The sequence below is a fragment of the Daphnia pulicaria genome, chromosome 5, assembly GCF_021234035.1.
Source record: "Daphnia pulicaria isolate SC F1-1A chromosome 5, SC_F0-13Bv2, whole genome shotgun sequence".
Taxonomy (NCBI): domain Eukaryota; kingdom Metazoa; phylum Arthropoda; class Branchiopoda; order Diplostraca; family Daphniidae; genus Daphnia; species Daphnia pulicaria.
The window spans coordinates 6,753,509-6,779,884 of record NC_060917.1 but is presented as its reverse complement, the minus strand read 5'-3'; the positions used below and the strand labels follow the sequence as shown (position 1 = coordinate 6,779,884).

Sequence of the window (26,376 nt, the reverse complement as noted above, 5' to 3'; positions counted from 1 at the left end):
AGTAACAAAACAAAACATGAACTTTACCACAAATTTGACGAGGATCATGAATATGTGATTATTTAGTGCGTTGAATGAATAGTTACTGAACTACTGACTGAAATGAGAAAACCGGAAGTAGAAAAAAAACACATTATTAAAAATCTAACAAGTGAGCTTTGTTTCTGAAACAGAAACTGACACCATCACCCAAAATTTCCTTGAACTAGCAGCGAGAAATTTTTTCAGAGATGTGCAAAGTGAACGTAATTAAACTGGGCGGAAAATGATCAAAGGCTCTTATTTTCAAACATCCAACAAATGAGCTTTGTAGTTGATTCAGTCACTGCCAGTTACCATTAAAAATCACACTGTCACACAGCAACCGCCGAATTGCCGATAATGTTTTATACAGATACGAGTAACCTGAGCCCCGTTCAAATCCGGGGAACTTTGGTCTAGCGTAAATTCGAACTCTTTTGCTATTCTCATTTCTGTAGATTAATCATTTGCCCGTTAAAGATTTTATCGTGGGAAATCTGCCCAGTCAGTACCTTACTTGAAGATTTCATCATCACTACGATGCTATAGACATCTGGTGGTGATGCTGGTTGTTGCGTCATGGTTGGGACATCAAATATTGCGTCATCACGGCGACGCTATAGACATCTGGTGGTGATTTGCATGTTTGGGCATGTCTGGGCATGAATAAGCTCCTCCCCCAAAATGTTCGTGACATTATCCGTGACATTATCCGTGACAGACACAGGCTCCTCCCCCAAAAGCTTGCTGTTTTATTATATATGGATGTAAAGTAAAAATAACTGAAACTGAAGCTTCTGACAATGATCAAAGGCCATAGCCATCTAGCGTTAGAAAAAAAAGGTTAAAACCAAAAACAATGAAATAATCCCTGCGTGAAATAAGCAGCTAACAATAAAAAAAAAGGCTTAAACAAATCTTCCTTTAATTGTTTTCTCCTCACTAAATCATTGCTATCTCAACGGCACCAAGAACTGCCACAAATATGTATTTTTCCACCCCACTATGGCCAGAACTCTAACTAATACACAAAATCTGTTTTGGTAATCCGCTTTTTCTTTTTACAGAATATTGATAACTTATGACATTACAATCCAAATCGATCGCCATCAAATGCAATAAATAAAATCGGCCGATAAAAATAAGAAATAAGGAACATGTGTACATAGTGTCAACGAGACTTCATAACCGTCAAGATATACCCATCTACACGCCATTGATAACCAAAGTCCTGATTGCCTCATCCCTTCGGATCTCGTTTACAATGAGCCTGCAAACAACACACACCGTTGAACGAGAAGATTATAAAACGACAAGTTGACCTCGTTGAATTCACGTCATCGGCGTGACGGCCGCTTTCGGTTCTAGTCTAACTGCAAACAAAACACACGCACCTACCTGATGATTGTGAATAAGCAAAGGCCGTGGTTTGAAATTGTTTGTTTCAACTGGGTTTATTGCTCTCCTATCAAACGGCTCACAATCACGCAGCTAAAGGATGTCAAAGGAGGAGGAGGAGAAAAGAAGGGAGAAAAACAATTGGATTAAATTGTTTGGCAATCGAACGATGAGAAGCTTTGACAATCTATTCGTCGTTATTGGAGCGTCAGTTAGTCACGCCCTCAACCCACCACCACCACCAAAGGTCCGCTGTACCTATAAAACCGTGTCAGGGGCGATGGACCGGTCTAGGAGACTTGTCAACTTCAAGTAACCTGGATCACTTGATGTAACCAAACAATTTTTTTGTCTTAAATTATTGAAATAACTGTTAGCAATAATGTTTACCTTATATTTTCTTTGACAGAAGAATAGCAATGATGAAGTTGTTGGCATTGACCATCTTGGTGGTGACGATCGGATCTCTTGTTGAGGCTAAGCCCAGCTTCCGCCAACGTAAGTCAAAATCAATGAATAGTTCAAATGTTAACATTAGAATTTAGAAAGAATTACTTGGAATTTGGAAATATTACAGTTGTTTTGGGTGGTGGCAAAGCTGACGATTCCTGCGTCGGTCGGTGCGGAATTGGCGGAACCGATTTGACCAAGCCCTGCCAGTGCAATCCGTCCTGCCAGACATACAACGACTGCTGCGCCGATTTCATTGCCGTTTGCAACACTTGCGACGGACGATGCACAGCCGGATACGACAACAAATGGCCGTGCCAGTGCACTCCTGAATGCTCCGACTTCAACAATTGCTGCCCGGACAAGCCCGATCTCTGCGGAGGGACTGGTAAAAAAAAATTTCAATTAATTTTGTAATGAATAAAATTCAAACTGTTGCTGAAATGTGACAGGTGGCGGAGCCGTAACTGACGCCGAGCTTAAGGCTCTTTCCCAACAGCTCCACATTGATGACGTCAACGCTGTCCAGGGGATCGTTTTGAACATGCAATCCACCACAACATCTGGAAGCACCACCGACAAAGCCCCCTTGCCGTTAGTCGATCCTATTACACTCTTAATTATTAAAGATCATGTTATAAAATTATGTACGATTAATGTAGGTTGTTTTCGAGTGTTCCGGCTGATGCCTTCTCCGGCCCGACCACCAGCGCCCTTTTGGCACTTTTCGACAACTACGACGAGAACTGCAAAGTAACTGAGGACATCACAGCTGAGGAACTGATTGAAAACGACGCCTTCCTCGATGCCATTCTGGCCACCAGCGTCTTCCAACAGGCCCACCAGTTCCTCGTCTCTAAAGGTTAGTCCATCAAATAGAATCTGAAACGTTGAATTGAATGAATAATTATTAATAACTGTTTCCATTTAGGTTTGGCTGATGCGGATATTGCCGTTTTCAAGGAGTACCTGCGTCTTATCTGGTTGGGCCAGTACAACCGCGGAGGCGGAATCGAAGGCTCTTCCGGCCTGGAACACGTCTTCCTGGGTGAGAAGAACGGCAACAGCATTTCCGGCTACCACGGCTGGATCAAGTTTTACCAGGACGAGTTGGCCGGAAGGATGAACTACCTGGGCTACATGGTCAAACTCGATCTCGGAGTGGTCAGTCTCAGTTTTCCAACTCAATTTTCTCGATTCCAAAATTTCATTTCACTGATTTGTTTGAAATTTGTAGAGCTCCGTCATTGAAATGCCAATGAACTGGGACGGTATTTACAAGTCCATCAGCTCCATCTCCGTGTCCGGCAGCCCCGAAATCGAATTGGCTTTGGCCACCGTCTGTTTCCTGGCAAGGCCCAACTCCAAGTGTCCACTTTCCGGCGCCGATGGAACACCTTACGCCTACCAGACTTACACTTTGTCGTACAACGGCAACACCTACGTCGGTAGCGCTTACCCCACCTATTAAATAGAAAAAAGTCAAACATAATCAAACGATGTGAATAAATAAGAAAATACGCATTACCCAATGAACCTGCCGATATTGAAAATTAAGCTGCCGTTATTGTGTGACAATTGAATAGCAGACGAGTCGCTGGTTGATCATTTTCAATATACTGTTTTTGTGTGCCATTGAACATTGAAGGAATTTAATTAAACTAAATTTCTTTTTGGGTCGTCATCAACGGTATCTGTGGGTAAGAATTTGAGCTCAAATTTGTTACTAAAAAAAGTTAATTGAAATGTCACATTATTCACTTAAGACTGATTCAGGATATAGACTTTGAATGTTTTAAATATAATAAAAAGTCCATTTCTTTAGCGGGCGGTGTGTGTGTGTGTGTAGTTTTTTCGTATCGAGTTACCATCACGAGCAAAGTGCGTGCGGCCGTATAGCAGACGGGCGAGTGGTACCACCGTAGAGAGAGGCTATCGAGACTTTGGACTTTGGAACTTTTATCGAGTTGGGGATATTTTTGAGGACAGCGAGAGAAACGACACAAACACATTTCTGCCCGGCTAGTTTTCCCTGGGCCCATTGGGTGTTGTAATTTAGACTCTCGTACTACACTCACGTCGAAAAAACCCAACCCCTGAGCTGCTGCTGCTGCCCTATAGCGCCGCCACATTTCACTGATAAAATGGAATCCAACGTGACACAAGGCACAAGGGCAAGTTGCACACACAAAAAAATTGGACCACAACTAAAGATATCAATCAGACTATTACTTATTTTTTTACTTTATCGTAAAAAAGCTAGGAAGCGCTAGGAAGAATGTATGGTTGAGTAGTTTCCATCTATTACACAGTCTCTTTAGTTCTGACTTCCACATTTCCAAACATGAAATCACAATTTCTACTCAAATTTAAAGAATTGAATTTAATCGCCTGACCTAACCTAACCCACAGCCCACACTATATTTCGCACCTTTGATTTCGCAACGTCTACAATCTAACAATCTAACCCGAGTCTTAGCCCATCATCTACATCCAAAACGACGAAACGAAAATAAGATAATCGAATTCAACAAAATTTCTTTTTGAACATTTTTCGAAAAATACAAATAAGTTGAAATTCAATAAAAATAACAACATTGGGCTTTTATAAATGACAAAATGCCTAACAAAAAGTGACTTTTCAATAGCTGCCGCGTCACTAACTTGTTCCGAAGGTATAAAGAGGGAAGACTATCTGTTCGCTGTTATTCTCTGATTCTTCAAGCCAAGAAAATGATTACCCAAATGTTTTACATTGTTCTCGCGCTTCTCTTTGCGATTCATCATCTTGGCCTCCCAAAGATATTTGTTGTTATTGGCTGCCTGGGCTGGGGAGAATTTTTGATGAAGATGATGGCCAGTCATTTTCCCAAACGCCAACTGAAACCCGAATCGGAGTCTAAATCGGTTGATGGCGAGGAAGTCGGCATTAAAGTCGAAAAACCAAATGAGATCCCGGCAGTGATAGAACAAGTTGAAACGCTCCAAAACAAACCGGAGAGTCTCAACTTTCAAACGCGGGAAGCTATTCTCGCCATCGAGAGTTTATCAGACGAAATTCCGGCCCACAATCAGGAACTGGATGAAACACCAGAAGAGCCAGTTTCTGAACCCAAATACATTCCGGATGAAGTACGTCCATCCAACCAACAACTTGAAACGGACGAGAAAAAGCCGGAACTGGTGAGTTTGACCGAGACCATTGTCGACACCGAAAATGTGACTGTGACTAACAAAGATCAGCAGGTGCTGGGTGAAACTGAACTAACTGAAATCACCGAAGAGACGATTATACCTGAGGAAAAACGTGAACAAGTTGAGGAACAGCCATCAAAGAATCAATTCAATAAGAGCACTGATAATCAATTACGTCATAAGCCTCAAGATCCACAGGTCCAGCCCCTTATTCCCGAAAAACCTGAACTTCTAAATGATCAGACAATGGATGAGAAACCGGAAGAACCCAGCCCAGAGATCGTTTCTAAACCCAAGGACACTCTGGCTGAAGTACCTGCGTCCAACGAACAATTTGAAACGGACGAGAAAAGGCCGGATCCGAAGAGTCTGACCGAGAATTGGCAGAAGACTATTGACGACACCGGAAATGTGACTATCGAAGATCCGGTGCTGGGTGAAACTAAACTACTTGAAATCGCCAAAGAGACGATTATACCTGAGGAAAGTGAACAAGTTAAGGAACAGCCATCAAAGTCTGAATCCAAGACCACTGATAATCAATTCCGTCTTAAGCCTGGAGACCCACACGCATTGCCCCCAAATCCCGAAAAATCTCAACTTGAACAGAATCGGGCAATGGATGAGAAACCGGAAGCAACAGAGCCGCTACCTGACTGCGAGGAAGACAACCAGAGGGCTCTAGAACCCAAAGAAACAATACCAGCAGAGTCCAACAAAGAATGTCCACCACCTGAAGCTGAGGAAGTCGACAAGGCCCGCAGACATGTCGAAATCATAATTCGGAGACCAGTCAACTTTCCGGAAGCCGACAAGTTTTACATTTCTATGCGGGTCGAGGAATGGCGCAACGAAATCTGCGACCAGGTCAAGAAAGCCAAATCCAACAAGTTCCTCGGCAGCGCTTACGAGGTAAATCAAAAGTTCATCATAGACACTCGTAATCCGGAAAAGTGTTTCCTGACCCTCAAAGTAAAAAAGACGTCGAAATTGGGTTTGAAAACGTCCACGGTCGGCCAAATTAAAATGACCGTGTCCGATTTGATGGACATCATCAGTCGGAAGCACTCGCACCTCATTTGGTTGCCAGTGAACGACGAGTCTGGCAATCCAGTAGGCGAAGCTTTGCTTGAAATGGACATCAAGATCGACGGTCTGCCGGACGACACTCCCAATCCGGCCGAGGTCAAAAGACAACGGAACATAAAGAAGGCGAAAAAAATCAATAGACGGAGAATCTGATATACCGAATGTACCAAAAAGTATTAGCCTGACGCGGAAGTTGGATGAGTGTCTTGACGAATGAATTTCCACCCGAAGAATCGTTAAACGCGTTGGCAGTAAAAGTCTTTTGAGCCATTGTTCGATTCAAACTCTATAAAATATCGGTAGATTCAAATCGACAAGAAACAATTACACTAAAAACAAACACCACTTGACCACTGGACTGGCCCCGAAATCCGGGGTCCAATACATTTTTCCAAACAGTTATGATTAAGATGCTTACTTATTTTTACTTTTCTGCGAGTCACGATTTTCCAATAATTTTCAAACTGACTTTTAATAATTTTTTTTATCGAACCATCTATGAACCATTTTTTGAAATAATGTTTGGCAACTGTTCAGCAAATGTCTCGTAATCTCGAGTCTTGGCCCATCATCTACATTCAAATCGAATTAATAAAAATAAGATAATCGAATTCAATGAAATTTCTTTTTGAACATTATTTGAAATATTAAAATAAATTAGAATTCAATAAAAATAACAAAATTTGGCTATTCTAAATTATGAAATTCCTAACAAAAAGTGACTTTCCAATAGCTGCCACGTCAACAATCGGTTCCGAAGGTATAAAGGGGGGAGACTATCTGTTCGCTGTTATTCTCTGATTCTTCAAGCCTAGAAAATGAATACCCAAATGTTTTACATTGTTCTCGCGCTTCTCTTTGCGATTCATCATCTTGGCCTCCCAAAGATATTTGTTGTTATTGGCTGCCTGGGCTGGGGAGAATTTTTGATCGAGATGATGGCTAGTCATTTTCCCAAACGCCAACTGAAACCTGAACCGAAGTCTAAATCGGTTGATGGCGAGAAAGTCGGCACTAAAGTCGAAAAACCCAATGAGATCCCGGCAGCGATAGAACAAGTTGAAACGCTTCAAAACAACCCGGAGAGTCTCAACAATCAAACGGGGGACAATATTCTCACCATCGAGAGTTTATCCGACGAAATTCCGGCCGACAATCAGGAACTGGAAGCACCAGAAGAGCCAGTTTCTGAACCCAAAGACGTTCCGGTCGGAGTACGTCCAACGCCCAAGCCATCCAACCAACAACTTGGAATGGACGAGAAACAGCCAAAGAGTCTGTCGGAGATTTTGGCCAAGATCTTTGACGATATCGAAAATGTGACGAACAAAGATCAGCAGGTGCTGGGTGAAAATAAATTACTTGAAATCACCGAAGAGACGATTATACCTGAGGAAAAAAGTGAACAAGTTGAGGAACAGCCATCAAAGGATCAATCCAAGACCACTGATAATCAATTCCGTCATCAGCCTGAAGATCAACACGCTTTGCCCCCAAATCCCGAAAAATATGATTGCGAGCCGGGAAACCAGCAGAGACCTAAGTATATCAAAATCAGAGTACTAAGAGGAGAAAACCTTCCAGAAGCCAAGGACAGCTATTACGTTTCAATGCGGGGCGAAGAATGGCACGACAAAATCCACGTCCAGTCTAAAAAAATGAAAACCAAAATCATCCGCGGTAGCCAGCCGCAGTGGAAGGAAAACTTTACCATCAAGACTCAAAATCCGGAAAAGTGGATGATAACTATTAAACTCAAAAAGTTGTCGAAATGGGGTTTGAAGACGTCAATCACGGTCGGCTCCGGCGTAATTTACGTGTCCGAATTGTTTGCATATCAAGTCAATAGGGTGAAACTGTATAACCGAAATTTCTATCCGGTGGGCAAATCTTGTGTTGATCTGGAGATAAAGATCGAATACCCGTTGCCGCAAGTCATTCTCAACCCAAAGATAATTTCTGAACCCAAGGAGACTCCGGTTGGAGTACCTCGAGTACCTGCGTCTCACGAAAAATTTGAAACGGACGAAAAAAAGCCGGAACCGAAGAGTCCGATAATTTGCACCGATAATTTGCAGCAGACCATTAACGACGACAAAAATATGACTAACACAGATGCGGTGGGGGAAAAGGAAGATGAGGAAACTCAGAAAGTTGAGCAACAGCCAGCATCAACAGAGGCTGAGTCGCTCCCGCAGCAGAGCACCGACGGCTACCAGCCAACCGAACGAAACTACATGAAAAATTTGTTCGTCAATCCATGCCCAGCCCCCAACAAGACACTCCTTGATATTTTGGATATGATGCTGAGTTCGTTCTGATAATAACTTAAAAATAATAATAATAATAATGATAATAATAATTTCGCCGATCCTTCGAAAACAATTCAATGGCATTTCAAAATTCAAAAAATAAACATATAAAAAGCAAACATATGACTTTTGGTTATTCTTTTTAGGGACATGACATCTCCTGTTCATCAGCGTAAGAAAAAAAGTGGCTTACATCTTAAAATGACGAGTCGAATGAAACGAAAATTGTTAAGTTAAAAAAATAGGCTACAGATGTCAACAGGAAATTTGTGAAGCAATAAATATAATGTCAAGCCGATACTGTTTAGCCCAGCACGGTGAGCGTTATTTTAAGTCAAACGGTTTTTGAGCCGTCAAAATGTTCGAGCGATAAGATTAGTAGATATTCAACAAAATTGACTCATCAGTCACCATCGAATCATTTTCCCATAATAAAGTGGTGCTGGCACAAGTCAATTAGACCTCGTGTCCCATCAGCATTTTTTTAAAAAGATGAATGATTCCGATGAATAAATAAGGTGCACTCTGTTGGAATAATAAACGAAGTATGACTATAACCCATCACATCATAGAAATGTTTTAGTTTTTCCGACAGTGCCGCTGTATGAATGTTTGAAATTCACAATATCTAGAGCCCAGAAAAAGTCACGTTTCTTTTTTCTCGGCAGTATGGCAATAAGAAAAGCACAAGTCCAAATTATATGCGAATGATTCATCAAGTCAAGAAGCCTAAAAATAAACAAGATGGCCAACCACAAACTTAAAGAAAAATAAAGGGTATATCATAGCTGTAGATCAACAGCTGTTGTTGGGTGAACGTGTCATCAGTATTCCGACCCGATTTCTTTTTTTTTATTTATACCTTTTTTCTCTTTTCTAGCTTTAAAACTTACAATTTTATCCGATTTTAACCCCCCACTCTCCATTATTCATTTAAACCTGCACCCTCGAATGAAGAAAACTCCCCATCATATTCCATCCAAATTCTTTTGAATCAAAATATGAAAACAAACAAACAAAAACTTCGGCAGTAAGGAAATAAGAAAAGTAGCAAGTCTAAATCAAATGCGAATGATTCAAGTCAACAAGCCTAAAAATAAACACGATGGCCAATCACAAACTTGAAGGAAAAATAAAGAGTATAGGCCTATCATAGCTGTAGATCAGCTGCGCTTCAGTCATCGATCGATTCGACCATTGCCAACGAATTCCAAACTGAGCTGCGAAATATTCTATGGTGGTAAATGAATTGACATGATTCCATACCTTGAATGAATTGGATATCAGCGATCGACATCGAAACAGCCGGACGCTGGATTGGGCGCTGATCCACCTCCGATCCTAGTTCCAGTTGCGTTCCATTCCGGGCTGGCCTTGATTTTCTGCATTCCGCCATTTGGATGTCGTTGGAGGTGATGAAACGGCCGTTCATTTCCGTGTCGACGTCATGATAGCGACGATCTTCGGCGGATCTAACTATATTAAGAGAAAAATCAGTATCACTTGATCACATTGATTGGGAACTGGCTGGGTTCATTCAATTCACTCCACCACCAACTACTACACCTTTTTACCCTAATACCTTGATACCTTAATCTGCTAAGAAACTGACAAAAGAAGAAAGATCTGATTTGGTCTCTACTGCTATTAGAAAAGGAGGATAGGCTTGATAGGAAGCGGCCATTATGGTCTGATTTACTACCCACTTCCTCTTCTAGAGAAAATAATTCATAATTAGCCAACCTATATTCTCGCTTCGCGTCAAAATAAACCAAATAAAATAAGAAGAGATTAATTAACATTGACTTTTGTTACTGATTATAGTTTACGGGAAAATGACTTTCAAACCATGGGCCCATGTAACGTCATTTATCATTTCGTTATCGGTTTCAGGGCAACAGCCTCGTCAAAGTTTTTGCAATTTACCCACCTAAAAACCAAATAATGCTACAGAAAAACACGGAAACGATTGGCTTAGAATCTCAAATCAATGAAAATTTAAGAGAAATTCATAAACTTTTATTCTTCTTAGTTGGTGAATTTACCGCTACGGGCGCCCTGTCGTTTTCCAGACATGTCCAGACCGGCAACATTTGAATCCCAAACCGGAATTACGAAAACTTTCATTTCAAACTGCAATTAAAAGATTAAAATGAATTGCAATTAATCCATAACTAATTGAACAATGTTCGTTAAACCCTAGTCTATGATAACACATAAAAAAAAAAGTAAAATAGCATAAACATAATTAGAAATCTGATTAAAACAGAGGAAAGTGACGGATGCTAAATGGGATTCTCCTGGCAAGTCTATATAGGCATTAGGCAACCCCAACGGCAATAGCAGACATAGCAGTTTTCACTAGCAAACACCCTAACTACCAGTGGTGAAAATGATCGTTATAGACATTTTGGCAGTCACTATTACATTGGCTTTGCTTTTTGCTTATGTCTGCTGGGATATAGGCAGAGATTGCAACTTGATGGATTTATTCAGTCGATCGACCGAATCACAAACTCGGCTTTCGGCTGTTATCCTGAAGATGATTGAACCGGACGTTTTACGCGCAACCAAACTTGAAATTGACAAAGGTCTTTCGACTTCCAACGGAAATGACTTGAACAAACAAAGTTGTCTTCCTTTGATGGCGAAAGACGATGATAAAAACCTGACTGTATTGGAAAATGAACGCTTGGAGAATGAGTTGAGTCTGCTTCAATCCAAACTGACAGACACCTCATCAAAGCTAAAAATGTTTCAGAACGTACACGACGAGTTAGCAACTACCAAAAGCGAACTGGAAGAAAAGAAACGTGAAATTTCTGACATAAAAGAGAAAAATCTCCGCTTGACAAATGAGGATTCCCGTCTAAGGCGAAAAATAAAAGACAGGGATAACGTTATCGCATCCAGTCGGGCGGAATTGGAAAATCTCAGAGTTTGTCTTGCCGAACAACAATTGGACACGCGCGAGTTGGCCGTGACTACACGTGAGCTTGAGTCAAAGAATAGAACCATTTCTGAACTTGAAACGAAAAATCTCCGTTTGGCCGAAAAGGAGTCACAGTTGAGGCGAAAAATGGAAGATACCAATCGTCTTCTTCTATCCAGTAAGGCGGAAGTGGAAGAACTACGAGCATCCCTTAACAACCAGACCGACACAATCGAGAAACTGGGGGATCAAATGAGTAGTCTGACCCCGAGGAATGGCGAGGAAGTTGGCATTATAGTCGAAAAACCAAATGAGATGCCGGTGATAGAACAATTTGACATGCTCCAAGATAACCCGGAGAGTCTCAACTTTCAAACGCGAGAAACTATTCTCACCACCGAAAGTTTATCCAACGAAATTCCGGCCGAGAATCAGGAACTGGATGAAGCGCCTGCAGAAGAGCCAGTTTCTGAACCCATAATAGACATTCCGGTTGAAGTACGTCCATCCAACCAACAACTTGGAATGGACGAGAAAAAGACGAAGCCGGAGAGTTTGCCCGAGATCATTGACGATATCGAAAATATGTCTAACAAAGATCCGGTGCTGGGTAAAACTGAAGTAACTGAAATCACCAAAGAGACGATTATACCTGAAGAAAGTGATCAAGTTGAGGAACAGCCATCGAAGGTTCAATCCAATAAGAGCACTGATAATCAATTCCTTCATAAGCCTGGAGATCGACAGGTACTACCCTCAAATTCCGAAAAATCTCAACTTCCACAGAAACAGAATGGGGCAATGGATGAAAAACGGGAAGAACCACCGCCGCTACCTGTTTGCGAGGAAGGAAACCAGAAGCCTTTCAAGCATTTCAAAATCAGATTTAAGAGAGGAGTAAACCTTCCGAAAGCAAAAGATTATGACAAATATTACGTTTCCATGCGGGTCGAGCAATGCCGCGGCATGAACCGCGTCCAGGACAATAAAATTAAAACTAAAACCATCCGCGGTAGCCAGCCGGAGTGGAACAAAGACTTTACTATCAAGACTCATAATCCGGAAGATTGTCGAATGACCATCAAAGTAAAAAAGTCGTCGATATTGGGTTTGAAGACGTCCACGGTCGGCTTCGTTAAACTTGACTTGTCCAGCTTGGACGACGGCCTCAATAAGCTACAACTGTACGACAAGTCTTACAATCCAGTGGACAAAGCTTGTCTTGAAGTGGAGATCGAGTACCTGCTGCCGGTAGTTATTCCAAGCCCAGTGATCGTTTCTAAACCCAAGGAGACTCCGGCTGAAATACCTTCGTCTAACGAACAATTTGAAATAGACGAGAAAAGGCCGGAACCGGAGAGTCTGTCCGATAATTTGCAGCAGACGATTGACGACACCGGAAATGTGACAAACGAAGATCCGGTGGTTGCAACTAAACTACTTGGAATCGCCAAAGAGACAATTATACTTGAGGAAAGTGAACAAGTTGAGGAACAACCATCGAAGGCTAAATCCAATAAGAGCACTGATAATCAATTTCGTCATAAGCCTGGAAATGGACACGCATTACCCCCAAATACCGAAAAATCTCAACTTCTAAATGATTGGGCAACGGATGAGAAACGGGAAGCACCAGAGCCGCACCATGATTGCGAGAAAGGAAACCGGAAGCATTATAGAGAGATCCAAATCAGAGTTGTAAGAGGAGTTAACCTCCCGGAAGCCAAGGAAAATTATTACGTTTCCATGCAGGTCGATGTATGGTACGGCATGATCCACTTCCAGTCCAGGAATTTCAAAACTAAAACAATCCGCGGCAGCCAGCCGCAGTGGAATAAACAATATACCAGTACCATTACTGAGCATCCGGAAAAGTGGATGTTAACAATGAAACTGAAAAAGTCGTCGATATTGGGTTTGAAGACGTCCACGGTTGGCTTCGTTAAACTTGACATGTGCAGCTTGGAGAACGGCCTCAATAAGATGCAACTCTACGACGAGACTCACAATTCAGTGGGTAAAGCTTGTCTTGAGGTGGAGATCGAGTACATGCTGCCGGAAGTCATTCCAAGCCCAGAGATCGTTTGTAAACCCAAGGAAACGCTGGCTGAAGTACCTCCGTCTACCGGACATGAACTTGAAACGAAAGAGAAAAAGCCGGAAGCGGAGAGTCTGAACGAGAATTTGCAGAAGACGATTGACGACACCGGAAATGTGACTAACAAAGATACGGTGCTGGGTGAAACTGAACTAACTGAAATCGCCAAAGAGACGATTATACCTGAGAAAAATGAACAAGTTGAGAAACAGCCACCGAAGGCTATATCCAATAGGAGCACTGATAATCAATTCCGTGATAAGCCTATAGATCGACAGTTGCCCCCAAATCCCGAAAAATCTGTTTGCGAGGAAGGAAACCAGAAGCCTTTGAAGCATTTCAATGTCAAAGTTGTGAGAGGAGTAGACTTTCCAAAAGCAAAGGATTCTGACAAGTATAACATTTCAATGCGGGTCGAGCAATGGCACAGCCTGATGTCCCGTGACATGGTCAGGAAAATAAAAACCAAAACCATCCGCGGTAGCCAGCCGGAATGGAACGAAGACTTTACCATCAAGACTCGAAATCCGGAAGAGTGTCGAATGAGCATCAAAGTAAAAAAATCGTCAAAATTGGGTTTGAAGACGGTCGGCTTCGTTAAAGTTGACTTGTCCAGTTTGGACGACGGTCTCAATAAGCTGCAACTGTACGACAAGTTTTACAATCGAGTGGGCGAAGTTTGTCTTGAGGTGGAGATTCCCAGTCCGACCGAGGCCAAAAGGCAATAGCTCACAAGAAAGGCGAAATGACTAATGCTCAAACGGTGGAGGACTGGACTTTTTTTACCTTTTGACCATTGTTTAAGGTCAATGCGGCCTTGTAGTCTTCCAAAATTACACCCTCAACATTAGTTTTGGGCAAAACATTAACACTTTCCGCTTTCACCTTCTCGGTTGTCCATTGGCTCAAATATTTAGGAGGACGGAGAACTCGACCTATGTTACCGCCATCGATGTTGCGGAACAGCGCTACGTGCTCGTGGGCATCTTTAAGGGCACCGCTCAGGGATTGGAAAAGATTTTCGTTTAACACCTAACAAAATAAAGGCCATTTTTAGAGGAATTCGTAGAACTAATTCTATTCGTAGAACTAATTCATAGAAATAAATTGCTAGCAATTTAAATAGACTCTTAGATACTATCGAGCAGGAAGATTATCAAAGTTATTCAGCATTCCATAATTTCGTTTGGCATAAAATGTTTACCTGTGGCAATAACGCACTTGTCGTAGGTGATGGTACGGCCATCGTCAAGTGCGGCTTGCCGACCAAAAATGTCAAGTTTAACGGCGCGGTGTACACGTACGAATATGTTATCTTTACTATTCAATTCGACGCGATTGCAGTCGAATTTGTCTTGTTCTAAAGACAGACAAGGAAGGAAAACAAGTCATTAGTACATGTTGCACAAAATTACAATAATAAAGAACTCACCTTCACTCTTTGCCGTTCCACTGTTTGAAACGAAGTTTATTCGAAACTTCGGGATTGCCGTGTTGGGTGTCGGAGAAGCTCACTTGACTGATTTCTGTCGTACTTGGGCGCTCCAGTGTAGAATTCGACAGCCTTGGTGATGTAATAAGCTGGAGCCTCGGTGTCGTAGGTTGGGGCAGCATACGTAGTTGCGTAGTCTCAGTAGGTGCCTCGGTGTAGTACTGTAGCGCTTTGGTAGTGTAGCTTGAGGAGCAGCACAAGTTGTGGTGAAATCATCTGGATCCTTGGTGGAACGGACATATTATCAAATAGAAAAAATGGAAATTGATACAAAATTCCACGTAGGAATACAGATTATTTACACGTGATTGCGACCTGATAATACGACGAAGAATGAAGTTGTCGCCGGGTCGGAGATGCTCACTCGATTGACTTCTGTTGCCTTTTCTCTTTCCTTTTAAAAGATTTTCTCTCGTGGTCGACATCAACGATACAACACCCAACAGCAACACAATGCCATAATTAACTATGCAATAAACAATCGGAAATTATTCTTCGAAGGTAACTAGTCGTACCAACAACTAATAACAAGATAGAATAGATTTACAACTCGAAATAAAAATGAACATTTACCCATGATTGCGAACTGATATTACGACGAAATATGGAGTTATTGCCGTGTCGGAGATGCTCACTCGACTGATCCCTGTCAACTTTTCTCTCGCCTTTAATACAATTTTTTCTCGCCCCTCCTCTTAAGCCTAATGGCTCTTTTACCTTCTTGATAATGAAGCAAAACGTCCCGTTCTCACCCAACCTCTACACCAATGCCTGACACCTTTTACGTAATGATCTCCATGATCACCTTCGATTGAAATGCAAACTGGCCTTTCCTTCTGCAGGTGACTTTGCCGGGGATGGGTCTACAATAACCAATATCAAAATGAATACCAAAAAGCTTACACTTGCGGCTATTGTACCTTTTTGATAATGAAGCAACACTTGTCATTCTCACCCAACCTCTACACCACTGCATGACACGTTTTACGTAATGATCTCCGTGACCTTCGAGCGTCAAGGTCATAGAAACTGGCCTTTTTCTTTCTGCAGGTTGACGTTGCTGGGGATGGGTCAACAAAAACCACTATCAAAATAAATATCAAATCATAAATGATAATGGCTTAAATTTTAGTCACTTTAAAAATACCACATTTTACATTTGACTCGTTTCTTCGGTGTCAAATGAATAAATCTTCCATTTCGAACCGTTTGAAGGACAGTTGGCTTTTTTTAAATATTCTACTGCAAACTTTTCTAAGTTTCAAACATATTCCTTGCACCTGCGGTCGGAGAAAAAATCTAAAAAAAGATAAATTATTAATATAACAAAATAGAAATCAAAGCTTCTCATAGAACGGTTGAATAAAATAAGAAATTAGACGCAATTGTTAAAGCTCGATAGACTGTCCGCTACGTTCACAACGAATAACTCAAAAATGAACTTAAATGATCCTAAGTAACCATCCAGGAGAAGCGGGGGGAATCGTATTTCCACAGCTGATTTAGGAGCATCTAAAACACAAATCAAATGATTGATTGACAATGCCTGAAGTCTAGGGCTATGGATTTTGTAACCGCAAATCAACAATGAGATCCTACTAGCAGCTATTTAACATAAATGAATAACATTTACAGGAGCTACCCTTACCCTGTCTTTTACATTGACATGTCTACCATTTTGAATAGTTGATTACCGCCAGAACCTATCGCGTGTCGTTTGATGCTGCATGAACAAAAGGGAAAAAAATTCCACCCTGTTACATGACCAACGCGTTTCTGCCACAATAAAGTATGCGCAAGTAAAACAATGTTTTGACACTCGCTTTGTTTTCGTTGCTAAGCAGTAAAATGTGTTGAAATTTGGGTTTTGCTCTTCATACCGAATGTAGACGGAAAGGACTCGGCTCGGATATATAAAGGATCGTTGGCTCCAAACAAATTCAAATTATTTTCTGCGAAAGCAAAAGCTTCATGTCATTACCTTTCTTATTTTTTCATTTGGTTTAGCGTTTCGTTCAGTGACTCCTTGTCACCAAAACCCCTCAATGAGCAACACCTCCGCGTCATCTGGGTAATACAAACAATTGAATTTGTAGCTTTAACAATTTGACTAAAGTGTAATTACGTACCCTCGTTTAAGCCTCGATGGAATGGCAACCCTAAAGGATTCAGGGTTGTCCGGGCCGCTCAAAGGAGGCGTTGTTCTAGATTTAAATTCTTATTTTAACAGACCGTCCGGTTCAAACTACAGCCAGTCAAGCAAGGGAAGACACTACCCGCACTGACTCGACAAGGGAGGTTACCCGGCAATGGTTAAAAGAAACCGGAAAAAGAGCGAAGAGAGCCGAGGAACAGTTATTACGAGAGCGATTAATCTTAGTAGTCTTCCGGCTTAGACTCATGACCCTCCAACAGATTTCATCGAATCATGCGCCTTGCAAGTCCCTGTTCGACCAGTCCACTCCCTTACTCCTGGTTGTCGCAGCGACTGGTTAGTGGTTAATTAGGGAAACGGGGCCACTGAGAAGGGAGCCCAGATATGCACTTGTAATTTCTAAACATCTACTGTATATAATTTATCGATCTTGAATTTCAGCGCGGCCGACCACTTGTCATTTTCCACCAATTGATAAAGTCTATCGAACAGCGGCGAGGGCAAACCTGAAAAGAGAATATGAGATTAATTACGAATGCAGTAAATAAATAAAATCAGGGGAAGATACCGTGAACAAATCTGCCATAGTTGTTGGAGGAATGAGATCCTTGGAGTATTTTCTCCTCACTTTCTCTTCAAAAGTTAACCTGAAATAAAAATAAATATTCTCATTAGACCACAATGACAATAACACAATACCATCACTTATGAAGGACATCTGCAACTTTATTCGGAATATATTATAAAATTAACAGGAATGTTAAGTGTGTGGTGAAGCTAAAACATTCTTGGTATAACAATAAAGACAGTAAATAAAAATTTTAAAAACTAAACTAAATTTTCTCGTTTCATTTTAATATTCTATATGAACCGGAGAAACTACTCTCTTGACCAGTGTTAAAAATTTGAATCCAGCACAGACTTAAAGATTCAGAAACAAATTGAAAGGAGTGCCAATTTTTAACGGCAAAAATTCCCTGAATAAACTTAAACCCTCCCATCCGGGTTATCACAGTGGAAGCATGACTAACAGCTGGATTATTAGGAGTCACGGAGAAATGGCAACAAAAAACAAGGAATAAATTAATTTATCAAATCATATTACCAAATTATTATCATAGTGCCAAATGTTCTCTTCCATTCATGCAAGATCAGAATCATCAGATGTTGCCTTGTTGCTTGTAGGCCAATGAGCGATACTAAGAGAATACAAAGACTTTAAAATTAATGCTTAATTTCTATGCAAAAAATGTCACACAACTTACAATTTAGAGAATTTCAGCCTGTTCAGTGTTAAGTTCAGAAGTTTCTCCAGATTCTCGACCCTCCCAACATTGTTTCGTTTTCCATCTTGCCACACTTAAGTTTTCTTTTCTCTCCTTCCTCCTTACGTAGTTTTGACTTTTGATTGAACTCTGTATCGTCTGGAGTTTTCTTTAATAGCTTCGCGTTAAATAAAGCCGAACGATGATTTCTGGAAAACTCAATGTCTCAATTCCTTCTGTCCAGAACATGGTCCAGAACAAAATGACGTCTGCTCAATGGCTGAAACTTATTCGCCATGCGCCATCTAGGGACAAATAAAACATTCACGTTAAAATATTGTCAGCTACCTGCGTTAGCAAGGTACCGAAAGGATGTTTGTGATTAGTTTTCCTATTTAAAAAAAATCAAAATAGCATATGAACTATAAAAGTTTGGAAAAAAATTATATTCACTCTACAAAATAGCTTTTTTATTAAAGCTATTAAGATACCTATTGGATGTGATGGGATGGCCGCCCATTAATCGCGTCATGGATCCATCATCCGATCCTCTGTGCATATCCTACTGCCCCCGACTTCTGTACCGAAACGAAACACAATTCATTTCCATATAAGCTCCTTTTTGGTCGATTCTTTTTTCCTTCTCAGAAAAAACTACGAATGATTTCTGCGCTGGACCGTTGACGACAGTAGAACTCCACTACACGACAATAGAACTCCAATGAATTCTTTAATTATTTTCATGTTCGACAAAGTAGTGGAGTTCTACTGTCGGGCACTGGAGTTCTATTGTCGGGTATTTTTAATAATACTTAAAAAAAAGGTGTTCTTATGTCTTTGGAGTTCTATTGTCACTGGAGTTCTACTGTCGCATACTGGCATACAAATAAATTTTTGAAAATTATTTAAAATATTTGGATCGCAGCTGATAAAAAGAGCGTACGACTGAGATAGACTTGCACCCCTGACCCCAGGATCGCCCAGGATGTTAAAAATCAAATAATGAACAATAACAATTATTACCGGATAAAGCAAGTCTATTTTATTATTAGTGTTCTCTTGTACATGACAAATGATTAATAATGTTAGTTGAAATTAAGCGCGCGAATTGTTGTTGCTAATAAATTAGGCCAATGTATGTCGATTTTTCAGCGTTATTTCCAAAAGGGATTTAATCTTGTCTTCATTGTCTTGTCTAACAGACTAAGTGAACTTGAAGACAACGGGGGCGGTGAAGTCGATTGTCTTTTTGGTTCCGTCCGATTCGGTGACGACGCACTGGGTCTTGTTCCGATAAAAATCGTCGACGGCCGAGTGGGTGACGAATTGATTGTCGGTCGGCCACCCGACGAATTTTCGCAAATCACACGGCGGCGGAACGGTTGGCAGAGGACGATAAAAGACACTTGAGACAACAATAAATAATAATGTTTTTACAAGAAAATTAAATAGTCATTTTGGGGATTGATGGATAGAAAATAAAATAAAAACCTGTGAGTGCCTGCGGAATATCGCATCTTGACACCGGCTTTTTCCGTGCACATTCCGGTTAGGAAAACGTCCTCGAACGGGATCAAAGGAGTGGTCTGACTGGCAGCCAATAACGGAATAACGACGCTTGAGTGCATGAAATAGGCCGGACCGTTGACGTAATTGGGATAATGACTCCACGGATACTGTTCGAAAGTCATGTCCCATTTGGCGTAGTCCTCCGGGTATCCCGGCATCCTGATTGGGTAGAAGCCGAAATTGCCGTAGCCGAACAAACTGTTGTTCAATTGATAATTGGACCGGACGAAATGAACGAGATTGTGCACGTTGACGTAGACGTCGTCGTCCACTTTGAAAACGAGGTCGACCTTGGCGCATTGTTGCCGCACCCAGTTGAGCACGGCGATGCCTTTCAGCGTCAAATTGCGGTACGAATCGTCCATTTCGATTTGGACGATGTCCCCGTGTTTCTGATTCTCTTCTTCGATTCGCTTTTGAATCGAATCGTTTCGAGTCTGACCGAGAAAGAAACCGAATCGGGTGCTAATGCCCAGCAGATTTTTTTCCAGGGCACTTTTGAGGTGAATCAGCCACGTTTCTCTGATGTCATTTCTCTCTTTGAAATGTTCCGGAGCCGATATAATCGCTATGAAAACACTTGGGTTCGACCAAGTGTTATTTGTTATTTCTGCTGCTGGACACGACGGAATGTTGATGGGATATCGAAAAGAAAGAACGTCGTTGATGACTGTTCCGAATTTGGGTATCAAAGGTTTCGCATTTTTGATTGGCAACATCCCTAATCGAGCCACTGCGTACCGGGTGTAATTTTCTACTCCAGAATAAGGCGAATTTCGTAAAAAAGAATCCAGCACGTAGTTATTAAACATTTTACGTTTGTCGTCGCATAATTCCAAGTTTTTAGTTAATTTCTCTACCAAAACTTGAAGCTCTTGATTTTTTGCTCTTTCTCTACGAAGAGCATTTTCCATATCAGCAATAGTGTCTTTGGCCGGGACCTTTTTTAAGGCATCGATAGTTCCAATTAGTTGATCGATTCTTTTTTTCTCATTATGACATCCGAGTCCAAACAACTTTTGTCCGACAGCAGGAATTTGTTCTTTGCGTGGAGATGAACCGCTGGGCAGCAGTTGCACGAATACAGTTAGGCATAACGATACAAAAATGAATTTGCCAATCATGTTTCTCCTATTAATAAAACGTTCTGAAATGTTATTTGAAAAACAAAACTATATTAAGGTGGAATTCTATTACGCATCACAGGTGATTGTTTGGCAATGGAGAAACCTTTTTAACAGTATTTGTAAAGCCCCCAAAAAACGCAAACAGTATATTTTATTAGCATTGGGATTCTTACCTTTCAAGAACGATGCCATCACAATACTTTTAACTAAAATAATAATGTGAGCTGTAGCCCAATTTGATTCGATTCATGTACAAATTGCGTCATTGAACAGGTGTGGGGTGGAGTCAAAAGATCAGGTATAGTAGTTCTTTATCGACGTGTTGCTCTGTAATTGGCTCAACCAATTCAATGCCGTCTCTATTGGGAAAAGTATTAGCATGGGCTATGTCGGGGATGTGTTTTGCAAGCTTGCATGATGATATCATGATTTCCATAGAATACTCATACGACCTTTTCCAGAATTGGCAACTCCTCAAATAACAGCAGATCACCTTTCTAAATTGTTGGTTTCTTTTTTCAGACCACGTCGTAATAACAACAGAATTCGGCACTTTACCTTTTCTGAATTTATGTTGAGTATTACAAAAATCAAAATTTAACGTCACGTCAATAAAAATTTGCAGTACGCGTTCTATGTACGTCTCGAATTTTTGGCAGAAATCATTATGCCTGATATTTTTGAAAAATAATTTATTAGTCGAGTAATCAACCAAGTCATAGTTGGCGGGTATTTAATAGCTTTTTAATTAATTACCTATTCGTTTTTCTCAATTTAATGAAAAACAGATTTTTGTTATTGTCAATATGCAAGTGGAATCCTGTGGTGATGTCATCCATTCAATGAATGAATGGAGCCACCGTATCTACATTCGCTTGTTTCACCAAGAATAAAAAGGAATCAAATAATTTCAAATCTGTATATGTCATCTCCACATGATCTCCCAAAAGAGAAAAAACAAATCCGATGAACACAGTGAAACAAAAAATCATCTCCTTGGAATTATCGATGACGGCCAAAAATACTGATGTTGAAACAGCAAAGTGCTCTTCATAGAGAAATGGGTGGGGGGGAAACAAGTGCGCATAAAATGAAGCTTTTGAAAAGAAAAGAAAATCGTCGAAAGGCACTTGAAAAATACATAGAATCATCAACGAAAACATAAATGTTATGTTTGGAGTAGAAAAGAGAATCGATCCCGTTCGAGGACGTCTTCCTAACTGGAATGTGTTAAAAAGGGGAAAAAGCCAAAGTCAAGAAGCAATATTCTACACAAGCACGCACAGGTGCTGACTGTCTTCTTTATTGTCTTTGATTAATTGTCGGTCGGCCACCCGACGAATTTTCGCAAATCACACGGCGGCGGAACGGTTGGCAGAGGACGATAAAAGACACTTGAGACAAAAATAAATAATAATGTTTTTACAAGAAAATTAAATAGTTATTTTGGGGATTGATGGATAGAAAATAAAATAAAAACCTGTGAGTGCCTGTGTAGAATATTGCTTCTTGACCTAGGCTGTTCCCCTTTTTTAACAAATTCCGGTTAGGAAGACGTCCTCGAACGGGATCGATTCTCTTTTCTACTCCCAACATAACATTTATGTTTTCGTTGATGATTATCTATATTTTTCAAGTGCCATTCAACCAATTTCTTTTCTTTTCGAAAGCTTCATTTTACGCGCCGAGGTCAACTGGAGATGAAAAACTGGCCGACAGCAGTTGTACTAATGCCAAGACTACCGGTAATGTAGTAAGGCCTAACGTTCTGAAATGTTATTATAAAAACAAAACGATAGATTAAGGTGGGATTCTCTTTCGTATCACAGGCGATTGTTTAGCAATTTAACGGTTGGTGAGGCATAAATAAATGAATAAACCAAAATTTTGGGTTTTCGACTCAAGGTTACAAACCTTCAGTTTTTTTAAACCCTTTTAAAACAGTAAACCCAATAAGCGCAAATGGTATATTTTATTAGCATTGGGATTCTTACCTTTCAAGACCGAAGCCACCAGAATACTATTCACTAATAAAAATGTGAATTGTAGCCCAATTCGATGCGATTGTGCTGGGTGGAGTCAAAAGATCAGGTAGCATAGTTCTTAATCAACGTGTTGCTCTGTAATTGGCTCAACAAATTTAATACCGTTTCTATTGGGAAAAGTAATAGCATGGGCTATGGGGGGGGGGGGGGGGACATGTGTATCAGAGAACTAGAAATAGTTGCATTGCAATTTTGCAAGCCTGCATGATGATATCATGATTTCCACAGAATACCCATGCGACCCTTTCCAAAAGTGGCAACTCCTCAAATAACAGCAGATCACCTTTCTAAATTGATGGTTTCTTTTTCCAGACCACGTCGTAATAATAACGGAATTCGGTAGTGCATTAACAATTAAATCAAAATTTAACGTCACGTCAATAAAAATTTGCTGTACGCGTTCTATTTACGTCTCAAATTTCTGGCAGAAAATTTTTGGTGTGATATTTTTGAAAAATAATTTAATGGTGGAATAATCAACCAAGTCATAGTTGACAGGTATTGTTTTAATAGCTTTGAAACTAATTTTTCGTTTTTTCTCAATTTAATGAAAAACAGATTTTTGTTATTGCCAACAAAGAGTGGAATATTGATTGCGAAAAAAAATTGAAATTGAAGCGCTTAGAAAATAACCATCCTTTAAAATTCCGTTGATACATTGCCTTTTTAATTCTGTTGCTATTCAATAAATGAAAAAAGAATAGAAAAGAAATTCCTAAATTGTACTTGGCAATTGAAAAAAGGTATTTCGACGGTGGCGGTCAATACAAAATCAGTTGATGAAAACCCCCCGCGAAAAAAGAAACAAGACGCTGATCGATATGTTGGCGGCGGTGGCGGTGGCGACGACGGCAGCCAAGTGGATGGCAGCTGATAAAAAGATCGTACGACAACAACTTAAGAGAAGTATAGGGTGTAGTAGTGTGATGAGGTATACACGGCGGTGGGGTGGGGTGGGGTGGGGGGAATCTATGGCGTCGAAAGAAAAGAAGATAACCTCGGCGAACTTGATGGCGTCTGTGCCCCTCCGTTTTCAGATCGGCGGTGGCGACGGTCGGCGTCTCGGCACAAGGAACACAAGAAGCGGAGGGGGAGAGAAGAATGAAATGCCACCACCACCGAAATGCGTCACGTTTTTTCCCCTCTATATTACTATATACTCGTCGTCTTTTATTCTTTCTTCTTTCTTTAGGGTTTTGCATCGGCGTCTGCTTTAAGGTTATTCACAGCGGCAGCGGCAGCCAGATGATGTATCCTGCCCGTGTTCGACCCCCACAAGAGAAAAAGTCTGAAAAAGAGTAGGTACCGTACATTGGACTGTGCAGGCCCTATAAACACACACACAAAAGTAGAACAATTGACGTGACTGTTAAGTCCATTTTTCGGAAGCTACAAGACATCCGCGCCTGTGTTTGTCCCCCGCGAGACATTTCAACGCTGTTTGCGCCGCTGTCTATTCTTTTTTCTTTGTCTTGATTGAAGGAAAAATCGCAAAGATTGTGGGTTTTCTTTTTGAGCGCTAACTGGACAGGGTCACTTCCTTCCGGTTGTCGTTTGATGGCCAACGCACAGCCGCCTCTTAATTCGTCTGCTGGCCCTTTTTGGGTTTGTCACTCGTTCCAGTACCTCGACCTCCCATATCTCCCCAGTCAAAACAAGGAAAGGACTTACTTAAGAGAGAAAACTCTTGTGGATGATCAACTTCTTCTTCTTCTTTTTGAGAGGGTGGCTAAAAAGGCCTCGGCTCTTCTTATTCTCCCCCCGTCTCAGGAGACTTGGCCTTTTTCATATTCTCATCTTCTCGACTGTGAGCTCTGCTGCTGCTGCTGCTGCTGTCTGTATGTCATTTGTCTCACTCGGATGAATAAACAAGGAGGGGACGGACAAACCCGAGCACACACCATCTCTATAGACTATAGTCCGCCAACGCCGCCAACGACCATAAGGACACAGCACCAACAAGTCCGTCCTTCCTACATCCACACACGCGACAGCTTGTTATTTTGTTTGCTTTTCTCGCTATTTCGCAGAGAGGGTAAGAGGAACAAGAGGAATCCCACCGATAAGACTGTTGAGCCTGTAGTTAAAACAAAAAGGAGTTCCATCCAGCTGGAGCAGAGAAGAACTCATTAATTTTATTTCCCGTTTTTAATGTTGCGCCCAGTTGTTGTGCCTGTAACATTTTCGACTTTTTCTTTTGATCGGCATTCAGACGTGCTCGGGGTAGATCCACAACGGAATGCCCATTAATACAGCAGATTTACTTTCCTTTTGTTTTAGGAGCCCTTTACTTCTTCCTGTTTATATACGATGCGATTTAAATACCCGGACGGCGGTGGCGTATTCTACTTATCCGGGAATGTGCATATAGAAAGAAATAGAAAGAAAGAAAAAGAAAGAAAAAGATTTACGTATTGTTTGTCCATGGAGACGAGAGAGATTCCCATTTGGAAATAGTCTATCTGTTAGGCTATTTCGTGTTGTTGCCTATTTGGTCTCAATTCGGGTCTGCAACATCTTCATGTGTGTCACTTTAATTAGACCCTCGGGAGTTGAACGCATCGACTCGTGCGAAGTTGTCAGATGTGACGCAATGGACGCACATATTTGTGTGTGCCGTATCGGACTCGTGGATCTCAACTAAAATGGCGCAAGAAAGAGAAAAGAGAGAGAGTAGTGGGGAGGGGGGGGATATAGAAAATGTAAAATTATTATTGGATGGATCGCCCGTCGGTCAATTAGATTCCACCGGGGCGCCGGGCACACACCTGGAAAAAAGCAACGGAAAAAAGAAGAAAAAAAATTTGCCATCGTCGCCTACCCACCACATAGTGCTGCTGGCCGCCCAAAAAAAAAACCCAAAAATTCCAACAGAAAGCCCATAGCTGAAAGTCCAGCCCCGAAGAAAGTCCAGTGGTTTCCCATTTAGAAAAAAAAAATTGGCCCAATCGCTATACGGTTGCCATTGTTTATATATGAAACTGTCAATTGCTAAATAGATCTAGGCAGTGTCGATTCAACGAAATAATGGGACAATCAAGTGTGTGGAAATTAACGTGCCAATTTGGACTTGGACCATAAAAATAAAAAAATAAAAACGACGACGGTCGCATTCGTGGTTATGTCAGTCGTGAATGTCCGTCAAGTTCGTCCCAATTGTTTGTTTTCTTCTCCTGAAATGTTTGCGTCTTGGTTCTTATGTAATAAAATAAAAAAAGGAACGAAAAA

At 41.0% G+C, this 26,376-nt stretch overlaps 3 protein-coding genes and 2 long non-coding RNA genes across 7 annotated transcripts; 1 reads left to right on the top strand and 4 right to left on the bottom strand.

Moving 5' to 3' along the window:
- Positions 1–812: 812 nt before the first annotated feature.
- On the bottom strand, positions 813–1,906 carry LOC124340593. Its single transcript, XR_006918114.1, has 3 exons — positions 1,810–1,906; positions 1,420–1,744; positions 813–845 (listed from the first exon to the last, which is right to left on the bottom strand). It is a non-coding gene; the product is annotated as an uncharacterized LOC124340593 (long non-coding RNA).
- Positions 1,688–3,509, top strand: LOC124340527 (uridylate-specific endoribonuclease-like). 2 transcript variants are annotated; one of them, XM_046793111.1, is made up of 7 exons: positions 1,688–1,750; positions 1,829–1,917; positions 1,997–2,257; positions 2,322–2,463; positions 2,532–2,731; positions 2,801–3,033; positions 3,107–3,509. In XM_046793111.1, the coding sequence occupies exons 2-7, from the start codon at positions 1,839–1,841 to the stop codon at positions 3,338–3,340; spliced, it is 1,149 nt and encodes a 382-aa protein (XP_046649067.1). In that variant the 5' UTR covers positions 1,688–1,750; positions 1,829–1,838; the 3' UTR covers positions 3,341–3,509. The 2 variants fall into 2 exon arrangements, with proteins under 2 accessions (XP_046649067.1, XP_046649068.1); XM_046793112.1 differs by having other exon boundaries at positions 1,729–1,750; positions 1,832–1,917.
- Positions 3,510–8,576: 5,067 nt separating this feature from the next.
- Positions 8,577–15,546, bottom strand: LOC124340556. The gene is made up of 6 exons (XM_046793148.1): positions 15,303–15,546; positions 14,928–15,210; positions 14,700–14,855; positions 14,282–14,527; positions 10,511–10,598; positions 8,577–9,941 (listed from the first exon to the last, which is right to left on the bottom strand). Exons 3-6 carry the CDS (start codon positions 14,739–14,741, stop codon positions 9,640–9,642), a joined length of 678 nt encoding a protein of 225 aa, XP_046649104.1. The 5' UTR covers positions 14,742–14,855; positions 14,928–15,210; positions 15,303–15,546; the 3' UTR covers positions 8,577–9,639.
- A 470-nt stretch (positions 15,547–16,016) lies between these two features.
- On the bottom strand, positions 16,017–18,640 carry LOC124340585. Of its 2 annotated transcripts, none has more exons than XR_006918103.1 (7): positions 18,408–18,640; positions 18,248–18,341; positions 17,711–17,789; positions 17,117–17,648; positions 16,969–17,054; positions 16,124–16,286; positions 16,017–16,047 (listed from the first exon to the last, which is right to left on the bottom strand). It is a non-coding gene; the product is annotated as an uncharacterized LOC124340585 (long non-coding RNA). The 2 variants fall into 2 exon arrangements; XR_006918102.1 differs by lacking the exons at positions 16,017–16,047; positions 16,124–16,286 and adding exons at positions 16,380–16,499; positions 16,636–16,915.
- Positions 18,641–19,433: 793 nt separating this feature from the next.
- Positions 19,434–23,109, bottom strand: LOC124340518 (beta-1,3-galactosyltransferase 1-like). Its single transcript, XM_046793099.1, has 3 exons — positions 23,098–23,109; positions 19,899–21,123; positions 19,434–19,812 (listed from the first exon to the last, which is right to left on the bottom strand). The coding sequence occupies exons 2-3, from the start codon at positions 21,098–21,100 to the stop codon at positions 19,611–19,613; spliced, it is 1,404 nt and encodes a 467-aa protein (XP_046649055.1). The 5' UTR covers positions 21,101–21,123; positions 23,098–23,109; the 3' UTR covers positions 19,434–19,610.
- Between the last annotated feature and the right edge of the window lie 3,267 nt (positions 23,110–26,376).

What these genes read in the sequence shown, in the direction of transcription:
- LOC124340527 (XM_046793111.1), top strand. Translation starts at nt 1,839, where the DNA reads ATGATGAAGTTGTTGGCATTGACCATCTTGGTGGTGACGATCGGATCT. An exon ending in ACCGACAAAGCCCCCTTGCC is followed by an intron (nt 2,464 to 2,531) that starts GTTAGTCGATCC and finishes CGATTAATGTAG; the next exon opens with GTTGTTTTCGAGTGTTCCGG. An exon ending in TCAAACTCGATCTCGGAGTG is followed by an intron (nt 3,034 to 3,106) that starts GTCAGTCTCAGT and finishes TGAAATTTGTAG; the next exon opens with AGCTCCGTCATTGAAATGCC.
- LOC124340556 (XM_046793148.1), bottom strand. Translation starts at nt 14,741, where the DNA reads ATGGCCGTACCATCACCTACGACAAGTGCGTTATTGCCACAG. An exon ending in CAAGTGCGTTATTGCCACAG is followed by an intron (nt 14,528 to 14,699) that starts GTAAACATTTTA and finishes TTATTTTGTTAG; the next exon opens with GTGTTAAACGAAAATCTTTT. An exon ending in CCTTAAACAATGGTCAAAAG is followed by an intron (nt 10,599 to 14,281) that starts GTAAAAAAAGTC and finishes TTTTAATTGCAG; the next exon opens with TTTGAAATGAAAGTTTTCGT.
- LOC124340518 (XM_046793099.1), bottom strand. Translation starts at nt 21,100, where the DNA reads ATGATTGGCAAATTCATTTTTGTATCGTTATGCCTAACTGTATTCGTG. An exon ending in TATTCCGCAGGCACTCACAG is followed by an intron (nt 19,813 to 19,898) that starts GTTTTTATTTTA and finishes TGTTGTCTCAAG; the next exon opens with TGTCTTTTATCGTCCTCTGC.